This window comes from Xiphophorus couchianus, chromosome 4 (assembly GCF_001444195.1).
Source record: "Xiphophorus couchianus chromosome 4, X_couchianus-1.0, whole genome shotgun sequence".
In the NCBI taxonomy this organism is placed as follows: domain Eukaryota; kingdom Metazoa; phylum Chordata; class Actinopteri; order Cyprinodontiformes; family Poeciliidae; genus Xiphophorus; species Xiphophorus couchianus.
Window position 1 is genome coordinate 36,280,049 of NC_040231.1, and position 26,489 is coordinate 36,306,537.

The 26,489-nt window shown below is 40.5% G+C and overlaps 1 protein-coding gene and 1 long non-coding RNA gene across 3 annotated transcripts in view; one reads left to right on the forward strand and one right to left on the reverse strand.

The window, feature by feature from the left end:
- LOC114143423 (uncharacterized) lies at positions 1–18,256 on the forward strand. Its single transcript, XR_003595246.1, has 3 exons — positions 1–1,020; positions 16,202–16,203; positions 18,245–18,256. It is a non-coding gene; the product is annotated as an uncharacterized LOC114143423 (long non-coding RNA).
- il16 (interleukin 16) overlaps positions 7,719–26,489 on the reverse strand; it is a 25,016-nt gene continuing 6,245 nt past the window's right edge. The window contains exons 5-10 of one of the 2 annotated variants that reach the window (XM_028015446.1): positions 23,224–23,372; positions 22,970–23,120; positions 22,510–22,611; positions 9,520–9,739; positions 9,309–9,434; positions 7,719–9,163 (exon numbers count right to left, since the gene is read on the reverse strand). In XM_028015446.1, the coding sequence (XP_027871247.1) occupies positions 8,997–9,163; positions 9,309–9,434; positions 9,520–9,739; positions 22,510–22,611; positions 22,970–23,120; positions 23,224–23,372 (915 nt within the window). In that variant the 3' untranslated portion in view covers positions 7,719–8,996. Of the gene's footprint in view, positions 9,164–9,308; positions 9,438–9,519; positions 9,740–22,509; positions 22,612–22,969; positions 23,121–23,223; positions 23,373–26,489 lie in introns of both variants that reach the window. The other variant, XM_028015445.1, reaches the window with a different exon arrangement.

Genomic DNA, 26,489 nt, shown 5'->3' on the forward strand with positions numbered 1-26,489 from the left:
TTGGCAGGCTCAAAATCCATATTGCCAAAAAATGCATCCCCATCCTAGCTTGAAGAAATAAAGAGTAAAGAGTGAAATAACCTTTTCTACAAAATTACACGTTTCCTCTGAGCTACTGGTAAGAGTTTCACATCAATAGCATAACATTTGAGGAAAATAGAGAGGGCATGCAAATATCAGCAGGCTAATAATAGGCTTTGCCGTAAAATGCATCCCCTGCTAATATGGAGAAATGAAGAGTTAAGAGGGATTTCACCATTTCTATGTAATGACACTTGTTCTCTGAGTTACTTCTATAAGTTTCAGTTCAACAGGACAACAGACAGGCAATACAAATATTGGCAATCTCAGAAATTAAAATGCATCCCCCCTACATTAATAGACTAGACAGTAAAGGATGATATAAAATGTTCCACATAATGGGCCTCGGTTTTGTAATGCTTTAAGCTATTATGGTGTTCAAAGAAAAATTGGGGAATTTCAAACCATCTGTGGAGAACATTTTCATCAGATACTGACTGAAAAACGTTTGACTCATATGTCTCAATAAAGGTGTAAAAACCGTATTTATTTCAATAAATCTGCGAAATAAAACCCTCTGTTTTAGGGCTTACATAGTTAGACTTAGACTTATTTTATTGTCATTTCTCAAAGAAACATAAGTAAAATTGGCAATGAAATGTCATCGCTTGGCCACTGGAGCACACACAGAAACACAAGTGTGCCTATAATTACATAATAAACAAATAATAATGTATTGCTAAATATATATATAACTTAGTATTTTCAAGCAGTCTGAGACAGTTTTAGTGATGGGATTGTTGAGCAATCTGATGGCCAGTGGGAGACAACTATTTCTGTTCTGCAGCGGATGCTACGGAATCTCCTGCCAGATGCCAACAGGATGAACAGACCAGGGAGAGGATGGATAAGAAACCTGATAATGTTACGAGTATCTTTAAAAGTTTCGTCTTCGGTCATATTTCAGTCCGTTTTCTCATCTATATGCGAGAGTTTAGAGTGATGCGCGCTTCTGCGACAGGGCATGCGTTTCTCGGCATAACGTCAGTTCAGAGTGAAGGTGAAGCGCTGCATTAATCCATATTCGTTCGTGCGTCAGGGAAACGACAGAGCTGGCGCTTGCTAGCAGCTGTGTGTGCCGGCACCTCGGACAAGCTGCTTTTCATCATGGATGAGGTCTCTGGATGGCGTTTCCTGATGGACTCGGGTGCACAGCGGAGCATCGTTCCTGTTTTGGCAGCAGACGTTTTGTGCGAAAGTAATGGACCGCCGCTGGACGCGGCTAACGGCACTCTGATTCACAGTTTTGGATCGAGTTGGTGACTGTGTGTTTCAACAGACATCAGTTTCAGTGGGACTTTGTAATAGCTTCTGTGTCTTTACCTATTTTGGGTGCAGATTTTTTGTGTGCTTTTAGGTTATTAGTACATGTTGCTAATAGCTGCTTAATAGATGCTGTATCTTTTGATACATACCTCTGTAAACTTGGCGGTTCCGGCCATTGACCCCTCGCCAACATGCTTGCCACAGGTGATGAGCATCAGCGTCTGTTAGCAGAGTTCCCATCTTTAACGGTTCCCACATTTTCTTCTACGTGGCAAAGCATGGAGTGGAACATTGTATACCTATGGTCGGTCCACTGGTTTTTGCGCGAGCGCGCCGCCTAGACACCGCAAAGTTAGCGATAGGAGTTTGCAAACATGGAGCGTCTTGGCATTGTACGGTGCTCCAAAAGTCCATGGGCATCTCTGTTGCACATGGTTCCCAAAGCAGACGGGAGTTGGCAACCCTGTGGGGATTTTCAACACCTTAACAACGGGACCAGTAATGACAGGTACCCAATTCCTCACATTCAGGACTTTTCTGCCCGCCTGGCTGGAGCAAATGTTTTCTCTAAGGTGGACTTGGTGAGAGGTTACCATCAGGTCCCAGTGCATACTTTAGATTTACCCAAAATTGCAGTTATCTTTTGGTCTTTATGATTTTTTACAGATGTCCTTTGGTCTTAAAGGCGCAGCACAGACTTTAGAGTGGCTTATGGATTCAGTCCTGCAGGGTATGCCATTTTTGTTCATCTATTTGGACGACATATTGGTGGCTAGTCCCTCTGCGGAAGAACACATGATGCACTTTCGTCAGCTGTTTCTTAGACTCAGTGAACATGGCCTGATGGTGAACCCAGCTAAATGTCAGTTTGGACTGCCTGCTGTTGAGTTCCTGGGACACAAAATGTCTTCTCAAGGGCCGGTTCCCCTACCTGCAAAGGTTAAAGCAGTTTCTGGCCCCCCCCCCCCCCCACAAACCCCTGCTGGAGTTTTTGGGGATGGTAAACCCTTTATAAACGTTTCATCTCATGAGCAGTTCACCTCATGCACCCCTTGTATGAAGCACTTAGAGGCTGTCGTGGGAAAAAAAAAACTATTTCCAAGCACTGTTCAGGTAAAATCACTCAATCAGGTTTATTCATATATTGTGCACAATACAGAGAGCTTGTAGGACAATCAGTAATGAAGCAGGTCTGGGTGAAAAGTTCTGCCAGGCAGAACCAACACATGAGTTTTGTACAAAGGGATAAGGGATCCAAAGCATGGGAATCAGACTGGTTCCCATGCAGCTGGGGAAAAACAACGTCCAACCTTGTGCATGTAACCCAAACAGCTTTAACTTGGTGGGAATATACAGAACTTAGAATAAACATATAGCAATACAACTAGCAGGTGTGACCTAATTGTAATTTTTCCACATCAAAGGCAAAAAGGGGACCAGCAGATAGAGTGGACCCCTGAGAGGGTGCAGGTATTTGATGATGCCAAAAAGGCCTTGACTAATGCTATGCTTTTGGCCCATCCATCTCCAGTAACTCCTGTGGCTCTAGCAACTGATGCCTCTGATTATGCAGTTGGGGCAGTTTGTGGGCAATGGGTGGATGGTGTCTGGCAACCCCTCGCTTTTTTTAGCAGGAAACTCCGGGGTGCCAAAAAAAATATAGCACATAGGGAACTGCTTGCCCTTTTTCTGCCAACACGTCATTTCTGCTTCATGTTGGAGGGCAGGGACTTTACTGCTTTTGTTGACCATAAGCCTCTCACTTTTGCTATTGCAAAAGTTTCCGAACTGTGGTCGGCTCGGCAACAACGGCATTTATCTGCCATTTCAGAATGCACCACTGACATTCAGCATGTGGCTGGCAAGAATAATCTGGTACATTTAGGTGTGGACTGCCTCGCCATGGCCACAGACCAACTGACCGACCAGGATATCCTGGCCTTTAAAGCGGCTGAATCCAGTTTGCATTTAGAAGAGGTCTCCTTTCATGAGTGTGGCGCAACCCTTCTTTGCGATGTCTTGACTGGTAAACCTCGGCCTTTAGTCATCCAAAAACGGCGGGTTTTGGATGCAGTTCATTCCCTTTCACACCCGGGCGATAAAGCTTCTGTTAAACAAAGTTTGTGTGACCAGGACTCCGCAAAGATGTACGGACATGGGCGGCTTCCTGTTTGGCTTGCCAGCGTGCCAAGATGCAATGACGCACTAAGGCTCCACTGGAGCACTTTCTTGTTCTGCAACGGAAGTTTGAACATGTGCATGTGGACTTAGTGGGACCGCTTCCATCTTCCAATGGTTTTACCTGTCTCCTGACGATGGTGGACAGAACTACTCGGTGGCCGGAGGCAGTTCCGCTGTCATCAACCACTTTGGTTGATGTGGCTTAGGGATGTATCTCCTCCTGGGTGTCCCGGTGTGGTGTGCCATTGGACTTGACCTCTGACAGAGGTCCCCAGTTCACTTCAGAGTTGTGGACTACACAACTTTTTCATCTTTTTCTGTCGACTTCCACAATTTTATTAAAAAACTACCCTTCTATCTCGTAGTGTGAAGCAAGCCTTTCAGCTCCGGTGTTGATCTTCCTTTAGTATCATTTCCTTCTTGATTGAAAATCCACTTTAGAAAACTGTTTAAGTGTAGAAATGTAGTCATCCATGTTGACGTCGGAAGAGAGGAGAAAACTATAAATATGTTGCTGCACTTGACTTATTTACTGTACGACTCGCTGTTACTGTCTCTTCCTCTGCAGATGTGAAGTCAAAAGACTTCTGGGATCATGAGCGCCCCCTGCCATGAGGCAAGAGAACTGCCTGCCTCCTCTCAAATCTGTTCTCTGCCGTTTCTGATCGCTCCTCAGCACACGAATCACATTAGACACACAGTTGGTAACAAAAAACACTTTATATTATGTACTGTAATGAAGAGCTCTTCATTACTGGGACTATTTTTACTTAAGTCACTGTATAGCACCTTAAAAGCACTCTTTGCACTTTATTAACAAGCATTTTATTTAGCACTGCACTTTAAGCATAGATTTGCACATAAATAACAATTTGTATTTATTTAATTGTATTTATTGAGTATTTTTAGTGATTAGCATGTAGCCTTTTGTTCTGGGCTCTGCACAGCTGCTCCTCATTGACAAGTGAGGTGGTTGCTAGTGGAGGGAGGATAATTGTTACTCAGAGCAATGAGCTACTGGTGGGTAAAACTGAGCAAATGTTTGTGCATAATCTGTTAAGTGTGGAGTGCTATTATAGAGTGACTCACCTGTCTTTTGTGTGTCCTCTCCAGGGTGTTTGGACAAATACTGCCCCCAGTGGCAAATACCATGTTGTCTGGAGACAACATGGTGGCAGGTTCTGGGAGAGGCCATTGAAAAGTGTGGGGAGAGGGGAGGATTGTTTATGGGTTTTGTGGTGTTTCATTATGGTGTAATGATAAAACATAAAATATTTATAAAAAGTAAATGGGAATGTTTGTATTTAGTAAAAGGTATTTTATTTAAATAGGTGGAGATTGATGACGTGAGATTCCCCTGTGAATTAAATATGGTTTGGTCCGTCACAGCTGGGACTATTTAAGGCTGCGGTTTCACCTGTGAAAGGAGTGTTGTTGATTTTGTGTGTAGAATAAATCACTGCTGTTTCCACCTGACTCTGCCTCAAAGTTTCAGCCTCACTGTAAAATTCAGCCGCAAAAGGTTGTCTTGTTACATGTACATAAGCTAAATTATGAAAAATCAGTTAATATATTAAATGTTTTTTAGCCATTTTATTGGTGATGTACAGACAGGAGGAACATGCTCCCATTGAATGGCAGCCAGTTATTGAGAGGTTGATCAATCCAAGGTGAGGCTTAGGGCCGTGCAGAGATCTTTGGAGGGCGGGGGCTCAACGTTGAACAACATCTTAAAACACATAGCAACAACAACAAATATTGTCAAAAATCTAACATTTAGTCGGATCATACTATTGTCACTATGTGGGAGCAATGCAAAGCAAATTTAGTCTATGTTTTCTGATGTTTAGTTATAATGTTTCTGTTTCTGCTGCTGACAGTGCTGGAGCGCTGTGTTGATCTGAGACTGTAGTTTTTAAACAGACCATCAGAGAGAAGGTTGCTGGTTATGAAGTATGTTATTAAATAAGCAAATTTACTGCTATTTTAATAAATAAGCCTTACTACTTCTGTTTAGCCTCTATAATATCTTGTCTGCAGACTGCTTCAAAGATCAAAGAAGCTCAAAGGGGTTAACTCTACATAATTTTTGATGTTAGCACCTCTGATATCTAGAATTGCAGGACATATGTATCAAAGCAAAGAAAACTTAGTAGCTGCTGTTGGGGCCTCCAGACATTAAGGGGCCCCTAGAAATGGTTGAATTGTAAAACAGACAATACATCTAAACCTGTAACAGTCATGTTATTGAGAATGACAATGTTATTAAATTATATTTAATGCATTCAGCAGAGAAAAACATTTTTAAAAAATTGTACATTTTAGATTTAATTAGGAAGTTTACTTTGTAAAAGTGTAAAGAATCATCTGTATAGTTTGATTACTGTGTTACCATGGCTACATGATGTAATCTTTGTGTTTGAGCTGGGCTTGCTCACAAATACATTACAGCAAATAACCAATATTCAGTGACTGATTTTAAACTCAGCCAATTGTCACAGACTTCATCTACATTTAAACACTGTTCTTGATGCTGATGTTCTTAGTAGGAGATGGTTGGCGGGGGTTAAATCATGATTCTGTCTAAGGCCCCATATTACCTTGGGCCGGCCCTGCATGAACAGCGAGCCGCATCTTTGCGCTGAAATCTACCTGGAATCCCCCGGTAGCCCTTATGCCAATCTGCCCTGCTTTTGGAACATCTTGATTCATTTAATGGTGGCATGTTTGGTTGTTGCTGCAGTCCAAATGGTTGGTAAAGTATTTCCGCTGATGCTTATGTGATATTTTGTGAGCTCCAAATGCTGTTAGCTGGATCTTTCTTTAGCAATTGCGGTTTTGCAGTAACTTCTATTCACAGTTGCTCACCTCCAGCCCAGATCCCGTCAGCAGCGGTGAGAACTGCTATTTTGTTAAGAGAGCGAACAGTGAGCAGGCGGTACCGGGGCTCTGAGGTGCGTCGTGGTGACAGTATCTTTATGTCAAGATATCAAGTTCTGACCACAGTGGTTGGACCGACTTGTAGGGAACCGGGCATTTAGTCCAGCACCGGGGCAGCCTGATAAAATTAAAGGTAGAAGTTTTCTCTGCAGCCGAAGCATGTCTGTGTTTAGGGGAGAGGAGGGTCTTTCCACTACGAGGACAATTACAAAAAATAAATAGAACCTTTTTTGTTAACTTCAACATCAGGCCTAGGTTTTTATTCACAAACAGGTGTATGTAAAAATTTTAATATATATTTTTGATAGAGGGCACAGATCCGCCCCCCTCCTCCTCACCAGGTGCCAAGTGACTTAACATGGAGGCAGAGAGACTGAGAATCCTCCTTCACTGTTAGACCGAGGCCAGCCAGACTAGTTTATTTTTGCTAAATTGTTCTAGTTAGCTAAACATTATTTAGGCAAAAGCAGGCATCATGACACAGATTTTAAAAAACTCAAAAAGGGCACTAGGATAAAGGGGCATGGGCTCAAGTCCCACCCTCTGCATGTGCCTGGTTAGCACGATATGATAACAGAGACCTCAGCAGACAAGATACATGACTGTCGTCACAAGATTTCTTCCTTGAAAAAAGGTGGACACCTTAGTAACTGTGTAATTTTTTGAAGATTACTTACCATTCACATTCTGTGTCCAGTCACTGAAAAGCAAAGCAGCAAACCCTGCAGTTCAGGATAGAGTTCAGAGATAGCAGGAAGTCAGAGTCATCTGCTTTAGTCAGCGCTAACCAATATGGACACATCTTACATCGTTTGTCTTTAGATTTTCACAATTCCAGCAATCAAAACTCGTTGAGCTGAACCAAAAAAAGGGAGCATCAAACAAAACTTTGAGGATCGTAATCAAACACTTAGGTTGTCAACCAAAAACCTCTGACATGCACAAATAAAAGCTTATGTTCTGCAAATAAATGTTTCTGTTCATCAAACAAAAATAAGTGATTTTAATTTAAATAAATAACTGTTAAACATTATTTTGTGTTTTTATTATTATTATTACAATTCAAAAGGTTTTGACCACAGTTTAACTTTTTTTATTGAGAAGTGTTTTTGTTTGAAACAAAAAAATTATTGCAAATCCTATAGTCTTGACCACAATTTTATTTCTTTTATTTGATGTGATTTTTTTTTATTATTGTGAAACAAATTTAACTCCATATGAACAACCCATAAGAAGAAAACACACACACACAGGTTTTCTTAGGTTTATTTACAAACTAAGTTGAAGAACAGATACTAAGCTGATTTTTCTTGTGCCCAATTACAGAAATTAAACTAATCTATATCCAGAACTCAGAATATTTTTCTCAGTATACAAGTGCAAGTCGAGTCCTGAAACTGGTTAAGGGACCTGGGTGGTACACAGAAGGAAAATATGTGAACTACAACAGGATGATTTTATTAAATTGTCTTGAAAATGATCAGTTTTGGTAATTTGTATAGCTTATGCAGTAATCCATTCTGCATATGCTATACAACCATATTTTACAGCATGTTGTATTATAAAACAGATCTATCTTTTAAACCAAACTAAGAAATACAACAATCCTAATGTTCCATTAGTTTACAGGATCAGAGATCTGACTGAACTGGCATTACAGAGTTACAGAGTTGATTTTAAGAAAGATTTTGTTCAGTGCTTTTATTCTGAAAGAGGAATTTAATTTAAAAGATCTGTTGGTGATTTAATTAACATGTATTTATTAGCTGTTTTGCTCTTGTATTCTTTTGAAATAAAACTAAGATGTTATTGAAACAATTTTTTTACAGACAGTTTTACAGACTTGGAAGAAATTTTGCTGTTTTATTTTTTGTCTTATTAATTTGCCGCCATTTTCCAACACAAAAATATTAAAGCTCCTTTAACTTTTCTCCCAACTGACATGTTACAACCTCAAACTTTAGAGTATTTAATGTGGAATTTCTAGGAAAGATTTCAATGGTTATTATCTGAAGAACAGCTGAAGCATGGCTGTTGAAACATCAATCTTTAAGTTTTTCTACATATTGTCATGTTAAAGTCTGGTCACTGCTCCTTTAAGAGACAAATCTACTTTAATCTACCAGTCTGTATGTAGAAGTGATAAGATAACATTTATTGCAAACTTGGTGTTATTTAAAACAAAACAGAACACCTGGATTTATATAGATAGTAAATTAAACACAGTAGGACCTTCTTTATTAATTATAGGAACTTCTGTAACTAATTGGTTTTGGATTTTATGTTGAAATGCAAGACCACAATGTTCTTGTGGAAATGTAAAGAAGCTGACAGTCCTTTATATTTGGAAAACCTTTTTGAAAACAATTGATCAATTTCCTTCAACTTTCCAGCTCTATGTTGTTTAATGTTGGTCAATATATTACAGGAATTCCCAACAGAATACTCAGACGTTCTTGAGTGTAACGTGACAAAGTGTGTAAATGCTCAGAGGGTATAGATCTTTTTTCCAAGGCCCTTTATGACTTTTAGTCCTCTGCTACCTGCCTTCTCCTGATTACAAGTCTAACAAGCCCTTCAGGCAAAGCCTTGATCATCTTCCATGCCTCAAATCTAGTCATATCCTGTAGACTCACTCCTTGAACCTGCAGAAGTTCGTCTCCACATTGCAGACCGCTTTGCTCTCCTGCTCCACCTGAAAATACACAGATGTTTCCCCTTCAGTTTCAATCAACATGGCACAAGTGGTTCCTACTATAAAAATAAAGGATCATCTGTAAATAAAGTGTTTATTTGGATTACAACAAAATAATCACTTTCTGTCAGGATAATGGGCATACCTTTGAATATCCTGTTGATGACTAAAGGTCTGTCTCCCTGAATTGATCCTCTTCCTCCTTCCAGAGAAAAGCCAATTCCACCAGAACCTTTCTCCACATCAACACTCAGTGGGGTTTCCTGTTCCACTGCTGTGACAAAGTAACATTTAAACACAATTGGAATAAAAGCTAGTTAAATCCCAGAGATGAAGATAAGTTTAGTGAGACTCACTTTCCTCTCCCATCCTGTTTCCTCCATCTTTCTCCTCTTCGTTAGTTCTCTTGCAGATGACTACCACAGCCAAAGTTTGACTACGGGTCTGACGTAAAATAGCAGTGGCATCCATGTGTTTGACACCACACAGTGTTAGACCATTAATGGACAAAACCACATCTCCTTTTTGAATGGTTCCCTCTTGAGCTGCCAGTCCGCAGGGGAACACCTTGTGCACCTGTATGGCAGATTGGGTAAGTTTTAAACACTGACAAAATGCTAAATTTATCAGATTTGATCAATCCCTCCATCATTTCCTGACTTCATAAAGGAAAGGGTCCAACACAAGCTGTGTTTGGATTGGGTTCAGACTGAACATTGTTGGGCCATATAGATAACACTTTGAGGATCCCCTTGACTGTCTAACATACTCTCCCAGAATGAAGCAAAGCTTGCTTTTATTTTGGAGGAGCACTGTGTGGAAGGCCAACACAGCGCTCCTTCCTCCCCCCTTTGCCTCTGAACGGCTCAGAGTGTTTGAGAGGCAGGAAGCAGCAGCGGAGTCAGAAACTCTTTCTGAATGAAGTAAAACGGTCCGTCAGGAATGTTGCCATGAATATTGCTGGTTTATAACATCTTGTATGTTTACTTTATATATAGGAACCAAATGTTTTTGGTTAAATTGACTTAATTCTGGAATAGTCACATGTCCAATATCTTATTGCTAACTTTGTCTAAAAGTTAACGACTCTTGCCACAATGTTTTATTTCATCACGAGACTGAAACAGCAGCAAATTGAGCCTTTTTTGTTGTTGATGATGTTTAAAGTGCAATGTCAGTGTGAGCAATGGCTACACAACACCTCATGCATAAAACAGTGTGCAGTTTTCACACTAAAACATGGCAAGTTTAGAAATGTGCGGTGCACAAAAAACTCCAGATGTATAAAGCCGTGTGCACGCACATAGCTGCAGACATTTCCTTTATGAATCCCAATTTGCGGGAAATGGAGCGCAGCTGCTGGTCCGCCCTGTCACCACATATTAGTATAATGTATAAAGTATTAGTATAAATACCCGGAAGTCTGCCACCACATGAAGCAGTAACCATGGCAACGTCCTTGTTTGTAGCAGTATAAGTATTTATAATGATAATAATTAGATATTTTATTTAAAAGGTGCTTCAAGGGCATATGAGGTCACCTCACAAAAATAAAAATAATACATTTTAAAGAAAAAAAATCCACATAACATAAATAAATAAAGAGATCGTGCAAATGCCTGTTTGAACATCAGAGCGTTCAGCCGGGATTCAGCCAGAGAGTCAGAAAGCCCTTTGAGTGGGAATGTGGACATTTAGTGGAATAATGTGCATAAGTTGTACATTTACAGAATCGAGATGCTTCATGTCCATAAAGGCGCATTCATAAAGCGGGCCTGGCTCGACTGAAGGATGACTGCAGCTGGACCGGTTACGGTACCGCACGGCTCCTCCTTTAAGTTTTGCTCAGAGCTTCAGGATGATCAGTCTGGATTAATCTAAACACTAATAAACCATCATCAACATTTCCCAACAGATCAATATGATCTCTGTACACACGTTCCCTCTGAATCCTTCCACTGACGATGTTCTCCATCAGAGCCAAAGCGCTCCACAATTACACGGCGCACCTTCCAACCCCGTTTTCTTTTTTAGTCAGAATAAAATTTCCCCATAGATCCATTTCAGGTACTTTGGCGCACAGACCAACGCATTTTGCCTCATAAAGTTACATCTTTATGAGACAAAAACTGAGGAAAAGTACTATTTACATTGGAGCGAGGTTTTCACATCCTTTTATTTTTATTTTCTTTATTTTGTGTGCGTGTTAGGTTATTGTCTGAGGATAAATGCGGTTCAGTTTCATCGTTTAAGTTTAAACAAAAAAATATTAAAATTATGAAAAACAACATCGGGCTTGATGCCTCTTGGTCTAAGTAACTGAATGTAGTCAGATTTCAGTGTATCTTTGTAGTTTGATGTTCATAGAAAAAGTTTGTGTGGCTGCCGCACATTTTCACACCAGGGAAAAAGTGTGCATATATTTACACAAACTTTGATGCAAAGTTCATTTTTATACATGCCGACTTGTGTGTAAAATATGGCGCCACACATTATTTATGTTTACACACGCTTTATGCATGAGGCCCCAGGTCATTTATTTATCAACATAACATTATATTAGATATTATGTGTAATAATATCCCATCAGGAGAACAGCAGTGATAGAATAGTGATGCTGTTAACCTTTTGTTACTTTTTAAATAATCTAAACAATTTTATTATGAGAAGAACAGGTCAGGGGTGTCAAGAAAATCCGAGCTCATCCCACTTCCCCATGCTGGAGATTTTAGTTTAACAGTAATAATAAATAAAGTTATCTTTAAAATGAATCACTCAAGTGACATCAGGGCCCAACAGTAGACTTAAGTGTCAATAAAATAAATCTAGTTGTGTGTGTTGTTTTTGTCTCATGCAAACTTTGCTTTAATTCTACTTTTTTCTATCTAATCATAAAAAATCATAGTCAGTCAGAGAGAGTCATTAAACAGGAAAAGCAGGTTTCCTGGAAAAAGAGGAAGTTTCCAGCCTGCAGATTTATAAAAATAGCTGAGACTATTTTAAAGCATGAAAGTTTTAAAAAATTAAATCTAAACATTTTGAGTAATTTGATAAGATTCAAAGTAAAATACTTATATTAATATTGATTTACTTGTAATAATACTTACACTTATATTTGTGAGAACACTTATAAGAAAAACAAGCAAATGTAACTTTGGTATCAAATAATTAGAATAATAGATTATTCTTGGTTTCTTTTCAGAAAACATCTGTAATAACTCACATTAAGATCATAATAAGAATAATTAATAAGTTATGGTTATAAAATTATAAATGAATGCTAAATCAGAGAAGCTAAAGAAAATAAATGTGATATAAATGTGATTTGACATTGAACTTGAAATGGTGTAAAAGGTTGTAAAACTGCAATTAAACATCACTGATATGTTGGAGGTAGATGGTAGGTGAAAGGTGACAGGAAGGGAAAAAGGGGAACTAACAGGAGAGCAGAGATGATCAGCACCTTATATGGAAACAGGAGGTTGAGCAGCCCTGAGACATTGGCACAGACATCATGACATGATGTCTCTTAAGACAGTGACGGATATGAGATCATCTGTCTAAGCAGACAGATAAACCCTATATAAGGTGGGTGCAAAAGAGGAACCTTTTGTTGGATCCTCCGGGCAGCTTCGAGCCAAGATCGAGATGGACAAAGAACTCTGCAGCTGAAGAAGAGCCGGGGCCACGGAGCCGGAGACTGTCCTGCACATGGAGACCAACCCGTCTGGCCCACAATCTGTGGCTTCGAATCGCACTTCTCTCATCGGCTGGGTTCTGACCCCAAAGACAAAGATGAAGACAAAGACAAGGAAGAAGAACTGGTGCCTTTTTTCCTGCCAGCACCAAGTCCTGTGTGACCTCAGCATCCATGCGGAGAAGAAGTTCATCGGACCTACAGAGATCCCTGCCTTCGTCGATCAACTTCCTCCTCCTGCTGCCGCACCTTCTTCGTCGTCGTGCCAGGTCTGGGGTTCGAAACGCCAAACTCCGTCCGTCTCGCTCAAAGGTTTCCTTTTTTAGTTCTCAGTGTCAGCAGTAGGGAAAGATAGACTAGATGATTGATTTTACTTATTTGATTATTTCTGCTACTGAATTAAGCTGTACTGACCCTTGCAAAAATGCCTTACTAATAAAATATTTAGCATAAAGAAAATCTAAAGATGTTGTGGACATTCAGTTAATGAGTCACCTTAAAGTTCTTTGATGGTTGTAAAATAGCTGTGATGTTTGATTCTGGAGAGGAAAAAGTGGAAAATGTTTTTAGGTTGCTGGTAGCCCATATTTAAAACCTCATCCTTGGGACTCGCCCGAGTCACTAAAACCTACCTGGTTCAATAACAAATGCACATTGTAAAATAGAGAACGAGCGACCGTTAACAGGTGTGCTCTGTGAAACTAGTTGGCTGTAGGCTGCTCAGTCTGGCTAATTCACAGGGGGAAGAAGGGTGGGACACCTGGATGTAGGCCGTCAGATAACCAGGCGAATCGTTTCTCGAAACCAGCTTAAACAGAGTTTACTTCAGTTCTGGACAGGGTAAATCCCAGCAGATTTAGGAAACTCAACGGACCCGTTAGACCAGGGGTGTCAAAGTCAAATGGACGGAGGGCCAAATAAAAAATTTAGCTACAAGCCGAGGGCCGGACTGATCGAATGTTCATTGAAATTTTTTTAAATGACGCATATAGTCTAGTGAACCTAATTGAACCTACTGAAAACCTAACAAATATATTCCAATATGATCAGATAAATAAAGCAATATTTTCTTAATATTTTTAAAATATAATTGGATTGAAATACAATAAAATAAAGTGCAAAAATCTATTAATCAAAAACAGCACTTTCATCAAGGAGAAGTAACATGCAGTGAAAACAAATATTAAACTTTAACTTTTAAACTTGAACTGAGTAAAAACTCTAAATATGTGATTGCACAGTAATGTTCACTTGTTTGAGGTTGAGGGTGATACTTGGTGGTGTCCCATCTTTTCCACAAGTTCATCAATGTTCGGGGTAAGGCTCTGAGTTGAGGAAATCCTCAGAATTGAGTGAAGGTGTTCAGCAGTAAGTCGACTTCTGTGTGATGTTTTGTTCAGGTTCATCAAAGAAAACAGTTGTTCACACAGGTATGTGCTGCCAAACATAGACAACGTTTGAGCAGCCTGGATGCGCAGCTACACGTGTCGCCGGCGACACATCTAAATTTGCAGTACCGTAATTCCGCCACACGTAGCGCTAAGTGGAAAAGTTCCAACGGTTTCTGAAAGGGGAGACGTTGCACTTTCCAGCAAGTATCGGGTTAATACTGTAACTTCGCAGCTGCAGCTGCAGAGAGTGTAATTAATCCGGGGGGCACTCCTTTAATAGATGGTATATTTCGGCAATAACTTGGTGGATATTGAAAGTTCCGGTTGTTATGGATACATGGGTAAGTACATCATCTCACAGAACATTTAAAGAACTACTTACAGTTCAAATAAGGAAGGTATTTTTTTTTCAGACGGGGTGCCGGCTTACTGCGGTCTGCGGGCCGGTTCTAATAATAAATCAAGATCATTCCAGGGGCCGTAAAAAACCTTCTCGCGGGCCGGATGTGGCCCGCGGGCCTTGACTCTGACAAATGTGCGTTAGACGGAGAGCTGGTAGCACATCTCCCCTCTCAGAAGAGGAAGTACGAGAGTGAGAGAGTAGAGACAGAAAGGAGGGGGGGGGGTGTTGCGCAACAACAAGTGGCGCCCAACGTGGGGCCCAGTCCAACGGAGTAGGAGGGCCCTATGGCCAAGTTAGTAAAAACAGATGTGAGGATCTGAATAGCTCACTTGGCTTGTTAACTCTTAAGGAATAGAGTTAATGGTGACTGATAAGGCCGTCAGTCACAACCCTTGCAGTAACTGTATAGCATACAGGTGAGGGAAGGCTTCTACTGAGGATAAATGACCGGATCCAGACAGTGAAGCTAGTAGCCAACATAGTCTAGACCCATCCCTGCTCGAAGGCTAAAGAGAGGCTTTGGGGGATAGACAACTCGAACCGACAGAGAGACGGAGTGATGGATGATCACTTCGAGGAGGAAAATCTGGGGAAGAAACCGGAGGAAGCCGGCCGTCCAGATCGTTTGGAAAGTGAGGAGACCTCAACAGAACAGCATCAGCTTTCTGCACAGCTACTGTGACTCAGACCTGAAGCAAGTGGGGAAGTTGGTTCCAAGAATGAGGAACTGAAACATCAACCCGAGACAAAGGAAAGTTGGCTCAGTCTTGCTGGAGAGAAAAGTATCATCAGCCGACGATGGATGAGGAAGCACACCGCGTCCTCCACTGCAGCCATCGAGAAGACATCCGGCAACAGAGGAACAAACACCAGCAGCTGACATCATCACACAGACGCAGACATGGTTAAAGACATCCTGCTGGACCCGGAGCTTGAAATTGGGCCAGCACAACCCACCAGTAAGAAACGACCGTAAGAGACATCTGAGAAGCCAGAACAACCGGAATGGACAATCTACACCGATGGATCCAGAAAGGGGTCCGACCAGTCGGCATACTGGGGATTTATTCTGAAGCAGGATGGCAGAGAGAAATGCCGTCAGAAAGGAAAAGCTCCCGGTAGTGCTCAAGCCGGAGAAGTAACGGCAGTACTGGAAGGATTGCTGGAGCTGGTGAAAAGGAAAATCAAGAGTGCCAGGTTAGTAACTGACAGTTACTACTGTGCTCAGGCCCTTAGAGAGGACTTGGCCATTTGGGAAGAAAATGGTTTCGAGACTGCAAAGGGCAAGCCAGTGGCACACAGAGACTTGTGGAAAAAGATTGCTGAGCTAAAAATGCAGTTGGAGATAGAAGTTGAGCATCAAAGAGCACACACGCATGAGGGAGCTCATTGGCGTGGGAATGATGAAGTGGACTGTTATGTCCAACAAAGGAAGATCGTCTTTGTCGGTACCGAGAAGTGGGACAGTACTCCCAGAGGACGGGAGGTCCCAGAAGAGTACGTGGTCGAGGTCGTGCGGAGCGTGCATGAGGCCCTTGGACATGCAGGCGTGCGACCTACCCGTAAGGAGCTGGAGGAGCAGGATCTTTGGATCCCAGTGAAACAAGTCCAACGCGTGCTGAGGGACTGTGAAGTGTGTGGTCAATACAACGCAGGTCGCCGAGGGCAGCGGATGGAAGGTTTGTTCATCAAGAGCACAGTCCCATGGGGTTCAGTCTGCATGGATGTAGCAGAGCCAATGGGGATAACAGAAAAGAGAGGTGAGAAGTACCTCTTGGTGCTGATGGACACAGTGACAACTGCTAGAAGAGCAGGTCTTCCCCTGCAGAGGAACTCCGTTCACGTCACAGAAAGCAGGGAGGCGAAGACACTTCTCCTTTTTGCTTAGAGAAGGAAAAGGGAAGTTGCAGCTTGAAGTGTCACTGAAAACAGGGCAGAGAGTTTGGATTAAAGCTCAAGATCGGCCTGCAACTACGGTGATCAAGCTGAGATTCAACGCCCAAGATTTTGTAAAGTAAGTACTGAACTTCAACACAGTACTACTGATGAAGAAAGGGGTCCATGAGGAAGCAGTGCTCAAGCCAGTTCTTAGCTACAGCGAACCAGAACATTACGGGAAGATGGCCAGAGAATCAAGCACCATGCCATCCTACATTAGACTGGCCACTATTACAGGAAGGTTGCCGTTCAAAGAACAACTTCAAGGCTTTGGACTGGGAGGGCCGTGAAGAAATTGGACTATGCTAAAGAAGAACTCCTGTCACAACCTGATGGATTAAACTGGAAAAGGGGCTGAAGTCGTGAGGAAGAAGCGGCGTCATAGAAAATCACCAAGATCAATTCTGTAACAAGGCATTGAAGTCAGACCCAACACCTGGAAGGTATGGATGGAAATCTGTTTTTTAAAGAAAAGAAGATGCCACTTGTACACTGTGAAACATTTGAAGGTGGTTTAATTTGAAAATGAGAGTCCACCTGCTGCCTTGAAAATGTAGTTCAAGTCCACAAAATTGTTTTGCTTTTATCTCAGAAGTTAGTTTATGAAGTTGATTTAACAACAAGAGACAAGTTATCTAGAATTTTTTTGTCTTGAATTCTGCGTTTTACTTAATGCCTTAAATTTAAACAAAATAGTTATTTCACAATAGGAGGGAGAAAACTGTTGTCACCTAGTAAAGGAGCAGACATTTCTCTGTTAGTTTCATTCACAATATTGAGTTAAAGTAAATGCCTATTTTACTTTAGAATTATTTAGATTTTTGTTTCAAATTGCATTAATAAAATTTCTGATCTGATAAAATTTTTTGTACATCACAATGAATTCTGCTCAGAAACATCTAGTATGAACAGGGTTTTTTTTTTTTTTTTTTTGATGACCTAGGAACTCTAGTTTATTCGACTCTTAGAGGATTGCAGAATGAATAAATGCTTAAAACAACTTACGATTAAATTTATCTTTAATGGACTCACACATTTAGATTTAAAATCTAAAACTTGCTGAATCTATTTGACTTAACAAATAGAAGATAGTAGAAACAATTGAAGACGGCTCAAATGTTTTACAGTCTATGTGTGTTATCAAACCAAACGCAAGCTGAATTCACCCCTCAATGCATGGCATCAGAAGCTTATTTTACAAGCCTACAAGCAACCGGAGGACTTAATTGTGTCCCACACGATGGATTGCATCCACAGAAGGAACTGTTTTGTTTTTGTGTTTTTTCCACCTTCATCACACTTCAACCTGGCTGTAAGTTTTGATGAACGGGTCCAAAGACTGCAGTTTTTTAATTGGACAATTCCTGATGCCTCTGACAACTCCAGTACCCCTTAACGACCCCAGCTATGGAATAGGATCATGATTACGGATAAAGCGTCATGATGCTTATGCTTTTTGCTTTGCTCTGCTGAACAGCCAGAATTTGATTTTTTTTTTTGAGGCCTTCTGTCTCAGCCCATCTTCCCTAAAGAACCATTCCACATCCTGAAGAACCGACAGTTCATCCAGCAAAGGTTCCTGTAGAAGAATCAGAGCGATCCAAGTTTTCTTCGACATTCATCACCTCATGGGGGAAATCAAAACTCCAAAGAGGGGGTGTCAAGAGAAGTGGAGTTTTGATGACTACACTGAGCCCTCTGTGAAAACTGAGGATGAAGAATCTGCATCTTCACATCCCAGACGAACCTCTTCTCTTTCTAGTGGATGAGGACGGCGAACTGCAGGAGGGTGATGGACTCCCAGCATGTGAAAGGTCTGACCTCGTGGAGGGGGTGTCAAGAAAATCCGAGCTCATCCCACTTCCCCATGCTGGAGATTTTAGTTTAACAGTAATAATAAAGTTATCTTTAAAATGAATCACTCAAGTGACATCAGGGCCCAACAGTAGACTTAAGTGTCAATAAAATAAATCTAGTTGTGTGTGTTGTTTTGTCTCATGCAAACTTTGCTTTAATTCTACTTTTTTCTATCTAATCATAAAAAATCATAGTCAGTCAGAGAGAGTCATTAAACAAGAAAAGCAGGTTTCCTGGAAAAAGAGGAAGTTTCCAGCCTGCAGATTTATAAAAATAGTTGAGACTATTCCTTATTTTAAAGCATGAAAGTTTTAAAAAATTAAATCTAAACATTTTGAGTAATTTGATAAGATTCAAAGTAAAATACTTATATTAATATTGATTTACTTGTAATAATACTTACACTTATATTTGTGAGAACACTTATAAGAAAAACAAGCAAATGTAACTTTGGTATCAAATAATTAGAATAATAGATTATTCTTGGTTTCTTTTCAGAAAACATCTGTAATAACTCACATTAAGATCATAATAAGAATAATTAATAAGTTATGGTTATAAAATTATAAATGAATGCTAAATCAGAGAAGCTAAAGAAAATAAATGTGATATAAATGTGATTTTGACATTGAACTTGAAATGGTGTAAAAGGTTGTAAAACTGCAATTAAACATCACTGATATGTTGGAGGTAGATGGTAGGTGAAAGGTGACAGGAAGGGAAAAAGGGGAACTAACAGGAGAGCAGAGATGATCAGCACCTCATATGGAAACAGGAGGTTGAGCAGCCCTGAGACATTGGCACAGACATCATGACATGATGTCTCTTAAGACAGTGACGGATATGAGATCATCTGTCTAAGCAGACAGATGAACCCTATATAAGGTGGGTGCAAAAGAGGAACCGTTCGTTGGATCCTCCGGGCAGCTTCGAGCCAAGATCGAGATGGACAAAGAACTCTGCAGCTGAAAAAGAGCCGGGGCCACAGAGCCGGAGACTGTCCTGCACATGGAGACCAACCCGTCTGGCCCACAATCTGTGGCTTCGAATCGCACTTCTCTCATCGGCTGGGTTCTGACCCCAAAGACAAAGATGAAGACAAAGACAAAGAAGAAAAACTGGTGCCTTTTTTCCTGCCAGCACCAAGTCCTGTGTGACCTCAGCATCCATGCGGAGAAGAAGTTCATCGGACCTACAGAGATCCCTGCCTTCGTCGATCAACTTCCTCCTCCTGCTGCCGCACCTTCTTCGTCGTCGTGCCAGGTCTGGGGTTCGAAACGCCAAACTCCGTCCGTCTCGCTCAAAGGTTTCCTTTTTTAGTTCTCAGTGTCAGCAGTAGGGAAAGATAGACTAGATGATTGATTTTACTTATTTGATTATTTCTGCTACTGAATTAAGCTGTACTGACCCTTGCAAAAATGCCTTACTAATAAAATATTTAGCATAAAGAAAATCTAAAGATGTTGTGGACATTCAGTTAATGAGTCACCTTAAAGTTCTTTGATGGTTGTAAAATAGCTGTGATGTTTGATTCTGGAGAGGAAGAGGTGGGAAATGTTTTATAGGTTGCTGGTAGCCCATATTTAAAACCTCATCCTTGGGACTCGCCCGAGTCACTAAAACCTACCTGGTTCAATAACAAATGCAAGTTGCAAAATAGAGAACGAGCGACCGTTAACAGGTGTGCTCTGTGAAACTAGTTGGCTGTAGGCTGCTCAGTCTGGCTAATTCACAGGGGGAAGAAGGGTGGGACACCTGGATGTAGGCCGTCAGATAACCAGGCGAATCGTTTCTCGAAACCAGCTTAAACAGAGTTTACTTCAGTTCTGGACAGGGTAAATCCCAGCAGATTTAGGAAACTCAACGGACCCGTTAGACGGAGAGCTGGTAGCACATCTCCCCTCTCAGAAGAGGAAGTACGAGAGTGAGAGAGTAGAGACAGAAAGGAGGGGGGGGGGGTGTTGCGCAACAACAGGGGAGAGATAGGAGAGCCAGGTAGCTTTAGGGTGTGAAGATATAAACATCATATTAATTATAGCCAGAAAGGACAAAAGATGAGGACTTACATCAGGTTGATTTGTTTTTTACTTTTCAATATACTGTATATATATACTGTATATATATACTGTATATATATACTGTATATATATATATTTTTTTATTTTTTATTATTATTTCCACACTACTTATAGTGGTCAGGTTCTGATTAGATTATCAGCTGCAGTAAAACACCCCAGCTGTGTTCTGAACGTTTATATGGTGAAATGTTCCTGATTTTGTTCTTCCTGTTTGGCTCTAACATTAATTATTTTTATGTTGGTTTTATGTAACTTACATTTAATTTCTGAATTTCCGTTTTATATTTTGCAAGTTTAGGAGCAACAGAGAGGAGACATGAAAAGGAGAGAGCTGGAGGAGAAGTTTTAAAATAAATGAGTTAAAACTTTGCATAAGAGTTAGATTATGAGGTAAACAGGGTTGACAGTGTATGAGATATATAATAATGTATGCATCTGCAAATAAGAATTCTATCACGTAAAATGTTCATCCTATATGACAAAATACATAATTTTTTATCTTTAGTTAGTTGACATTCTGCCACTGTATATTAGTGTTATCTGTTGTAAATGCATCAGGGTGCAGAGAATCAGAATGAGGGACAAACAGGAGCACATAACACAAGGTATTTTAATTCAAATGTCTATGACTGAAAATGACAGGAGAACTAAACATTTAGGCTTTTTTACCTCAGTCTGTGTTTTTCAGTGTTCTGTGTTTAGCAAGTTCCTGAATGCTGTTGCATTGATGTCGAGGTCAAACTACTGGATTGAGTGTAAAACTACTGAGTCCTATTTTACTAACTGTTTTTTACATTTTTGACCAATAAAATATATCAGAATCTGGCAAGCTTGTGTGTGCTACCAGAGAATTTAGCTTGCTAGTTTTTTTTTAAAATCACTTAATCATTTCCTAACAAATGATAAAGTGAGAGTACAGTCCTGAAATGGCAGTCATTTTGCCTGATTAAAGACTCAAGCCATTTGTTCAAGAGGAAATGGAAGAAGATGTTTTTTGGGGACACTATATGTAGACAAATACAGTAACACAGTGTCTTGGATATGTAACGTTAATGTGCAAATAGTAACACGTTAAATTACTCGTTATTAAAATAAGGGGTGAGATTAGAGTAGCGTGTTGATGACACCCTTGTTTATGACATTTCTGCTCAAGCTTTTTACGGATCTGCCAGGTTTCTGATATGTGTCCCCTCCAATGATAAACCCGTTCCTACCCCCTTTGGTTCCATGACATTGACATATTCTATAGAGGTCTGGGAGAACAACACTTGTGGTCTCAGTTTTTGACAAAGTGGATCAGAGCGTTCCAGCTATGGAGGGACCATACCTTCTGCCTTGCCTGGCCTTCCTGGACAATTCTTCTCAATTCTAATCTCACTTCAGTGCTCTGTCTGGGCTTTCTCCTATTGATATGGATTTCCCTAGTAGAATTTCTACCAGGCCAGTTAGCAAACAAAAGGAAAAGTTGTGAACGATGTCAATGACTTTCTGTGTTGCAGTGTTAGCAATGGCAGCAGAGGAAGTGAAGGACGTCATTCAGTCCGTGTTGGTCACACTTCCAAATATGGTGAAGAGTGGTGATAATTTTATGTGTAGCTTTCAGTGGCTAGGATAAGTATCCAGCTTCTCTAAGTTTGAACACATAGATCTCATTTGGAAAAGGTAGAATGCTCTCTCCAGGTAAGGGGTTGATTTTTGCCACAAGCAAGGGAGTTTCAGTAACTTTACATTTTTTCAGAAATTATGATACAGCAGAGTGCAAGACAGACAGACAATTAGTAGATATAACATAGGTGTTGCTCTTGGAACTATTCTTTTACTTTATATACTACTGAATTTGTCTAACCCACAGGGATCTAATGAAAATGTCATATATGCAGTACCCTCAACCGCCACTGCAGATAGTGTCCTAGAAACAAAATATCAGTAATCTGAGTGATGACAAAAAGCTATTTTAACAATGTCCTCTGGGTTCTTCTTACTGTTGGAGCTTTGTTCTCCAGGTCACATCCTCCAGCGATGCTGAAGCCTAACCCTGCTCCTATGTCTTTGTGCAGAATCACAACATGGATGTCCAATAGTTGCTGGAAGTATGAAGCAGAATTATGTACAGAGTTTAATTATTGTTCTTTTCTTTCATTTTAAAAGTTTAATTTATTTTTAATTATTCTTAAAAGTTTGGTAGAAAAATGATTTAGCAGTAAGTGTTTTTAATGTGTAAACCTGGTTTTAGATGTTTCTTAGAAATTTTAAAATATTTTTCAAATTCAGAAATACTTTATTGACCACAAAGGGGCATTAAATGTTGTTGTAACTCATATTATTCAAGGTTCTTCAAAGATAAAAGTTTCATGTAGTCTTTAAGATATCAATCTTCTATGCTTTTCAGCCTAAATTTTAAGAACTCAAAATTTATTAAAGATTATGGGGCTTTTTTTTTACCTTCAGTGTCTCTTCATCCAAAGCTTCAACTTCCTCAATCATCTTCTGTATTTCCTGAGAAGGGATAACTGAGATGACAGAATGAGCGTAGGTTTCTCGGTCAGAGGTCTGCCTTCCTTGCTCAGTGGTGCATTCTGTCAGAGTGGCTAGGCTGTCATAAAGATGAAATACGAACATGAGTATGATGGTGGTGATCCGCCTGTGAACATTTTCTGCATCTGTCTGGAAACCCAAACCCATTTTAGCAGTCTCACCTGACAGAGAAACCTTTATTTGTGCAGTCTTTACCCAGCTCAGACTCTTGGGGATTATCAACATCTTTAAGTGGAGTCTCCAGAACATTTTGGGATTGAGGATTGCCATGGTCAGAAGAAGGAAGGGAACGCAATATTGCTTGTGAAACCTAAAAAAATAGACACAATTAAAATATTAATATTTTAATACTGCAAGCAACATTGGGCGGCTCTCACTGAGCTGCGAGGGCCATCATCCAAATCCCATCGCCATCATCAATGCCCTCACACCACTCCCATATGTGTCCACTATCCGGCACATTCGGTAAATCTGTCAAATTGCCTTCAGTTAACATCAGTGCAAGTTCAGTGTGAAGTTGGCCAAGATCGGACCTTCCAGACAGGAGTTATTTTCACTTCCTGTTTCATGGTAAAGTATTGGCAAAGACTTCTTTAGGCTTTGGAACATGTCATGCATGGTGTTTAATAATTAGAGGATACAGTTTTAATCTTATATCACACACAGGGAAAAGCTGGAGGAATCACCAGATAATCATGTTTCTTCTCTAAATGGTTGAGTGATGTCATCAACCTACCACACCAATGTGTTGAGCAGTCCTTCCTGATAATGCACACAAAATCTAGAGCTGACTGGATGATGATACAGCTGTTGGAAATAGTCTAGGGGAGTGGAGTCAAATTCAAAAGTAATCAAATTGGCCTCTCTAGAAGCTAAAAAAAAAAGTCTTTAATATCCATTTTGGTGCAAATCAGATGATGTATGTGAGATTTAGAGCAAACCATGTGAAAACAGTGAGAGATGGGAATTTTGCACTCTTTCAGCCCCAGTCCAGCCATCACACATTGTGAAGAGAAGGATGCAGTACCACCTGATTCTGTGTCAGCAGACACAAGTTGAAATCTGTATGAATCAAAGAGTAAACCTAGGCCTGTCGCGATAAACGATAAATCGATTAATCATACGATAAATTAAAACTATCGATGTCATTTCAATTATCGGCATTATCGTCTCTTCCGACCTTTTTCTCTTTCTGTTAATGACACTGAATGAAAAAGGGCTCAACTCCGGTGCTCTCCAATGACCCTCCTTCCTCATTTCCTTAGTGTAAAGCCCAGCGCACACGACACAATCTTAGAGCTGTAGGCCGATTGTCGGCCTATTTTCAAAACCTGACAGACCACACATTAGCCGACAGAGATCCTAGGTATAACGGTTTGATCGGGTTCGTTCCTGCTGTGTGGTGTCCAACAATGGGCACAAAATAGTGGCTACAAGTCCAGTGAACTAATTTTAAAACCAGGCATTAATCAATGCTTTACTACAATCTACCTGCAATGCATGTGGCTAGTGTCAGCGTAAAGTCCTGACTGAATGAAAATCATTAGAACCTATATACGTCACGTTAACGAAGAACAGCTGAAAAGCTACAGGGTTTCTCAACTGCGGTAGCAATTTAGCTCCAACTCCTCCCCTTGTCATTTCTATATTCTTTGCATGTTGAATAAACATTAATGTTGTTTCCACATATCATATCCGATGTCCGCTGGACTTCGGGTTGCGCCGTGTCAGCTGTTTGGGATTCCCCGACGTAATTTCCCCTCAGAAAACACGGAGGAGAATCCGCGCTTTCTGATTGGCTGCCTGTCACACTCAACAGGCTGCGTTAAGATCCTAGTGGGGAAAACCCCTGATTTAGATAGGAGCAGCAACGACGATCTACCATAACACACCACACAATCTTACAAAGACCAGCGTTCTAAGATTGTTGTAAGGGGAAAAATAGGAGCAAAAAATCATGTAGTGTGAACTATTGCATCAGGTAGTGGATGTGCCCATCTTCTCTATTTAAATCTAATTATTACTGAAGGGCAACATAATATACAGACTTCATAATCTGCACTCTTTTGGTTGAATGCAGTATTTATTTCCACTTTGGCTTTATGTAGTTTTTATTCAAACACATTTTTTGTTAATGGAGACTGAGAATCCATTTTGTTTTTGGTTGTTTTGTTTATTTAGTTTATCAGCTCCAGTGTTAAATATTCTTTTGAAAATAAAGTGTATCTATCTTTGGCAGGAAATCACATGCATTATTATGTCATTTCTATTAAATCAGTGTAAAAAGATCTTGAGACAATATTATCGTTTATCGCAATAATTTTTTGAGACAATTAATCGCTCAGCAAAATTTGCTATCGTGACAGGCCTAAGTAAACCACAGACATCCAGCCCCACCCTTTGGCATACATGAAACCCAAGCTTTCTTTGATGTTCATATGGTGCTGTGTCTTTTGCTTTGAGCCGATCCATGTCATGTTCCTCATTACCTTCATTCCTTGCACTTGTGTTGCTCCCTGATTGTTTCCCTTCTTAAGCCTCACTCAGTCACACACTGCCAGATTATCAAACGCTTTTCGCTAGTAGTTTTCCAGTACTCTCATCTCGACCTCATTGTTGTGACTTCACTCATGTTCCCTGGATTTGCCCCCCTCCCCTTGCCCTAGTTGGATTGTCGCTGGTTGCCTATCTTTATCTCGACCCATGCCTGTTTTTCAGATTCCCCACTCATGCCTACTGCTCCGGATACCTATTCTGCTCTCTGACCAAAGACAGGCTGTCTGACCAAAGAAGTGGATTTGGATTTTGTGCTTTTGCTGAACGTGGAGGGGGACTGAGTCTGTCTTCACGAATCATTTCTTCTCCTCCCCTGGTACTCCTTCCAGAGCCCTCCGTCAATGGAGCATCTGCCTCCTTCCTCGTCCCTCGGCAGATCACTACAGTACTTGATTGGCAGACCAGGTTAGTGTATACTCCACACACACCAACAGATTCCTTCTGAAGTATTTCTCAAGTCACCGATCTCTCCCCGTGCCCCGCAGTGTTGCAGCTGACAAGCCAGTGTGCCCGCTCCGCTCTATCTTTTAATAAAATCTGATATTTTTGCTCACCCCTGTGTCAAGACTGATTCTTCCAAGTACCTCTAGTGAGTCATTACATTTTTGATACCTTTTAACCTCAAATGCATTAAGACTGCAGTATGCAACTGTTACAAAAATGTTTTTGTTTTTTTTAACAAATTTATGTCACCTTGTTATGACAGTATGATATGAGACAGATTATCTGTAAAAAGATAGAATTCTTCCACTTCATCCCAGTGCTACTATTGCCATCTGAAGAAATGCACCACTGTCAAAAATAACCCACAGAGTCAGGAGGAGCATCTTAGCACTGTCAATCAACCTCATGTTTGTGCTGCCAAGTGTGC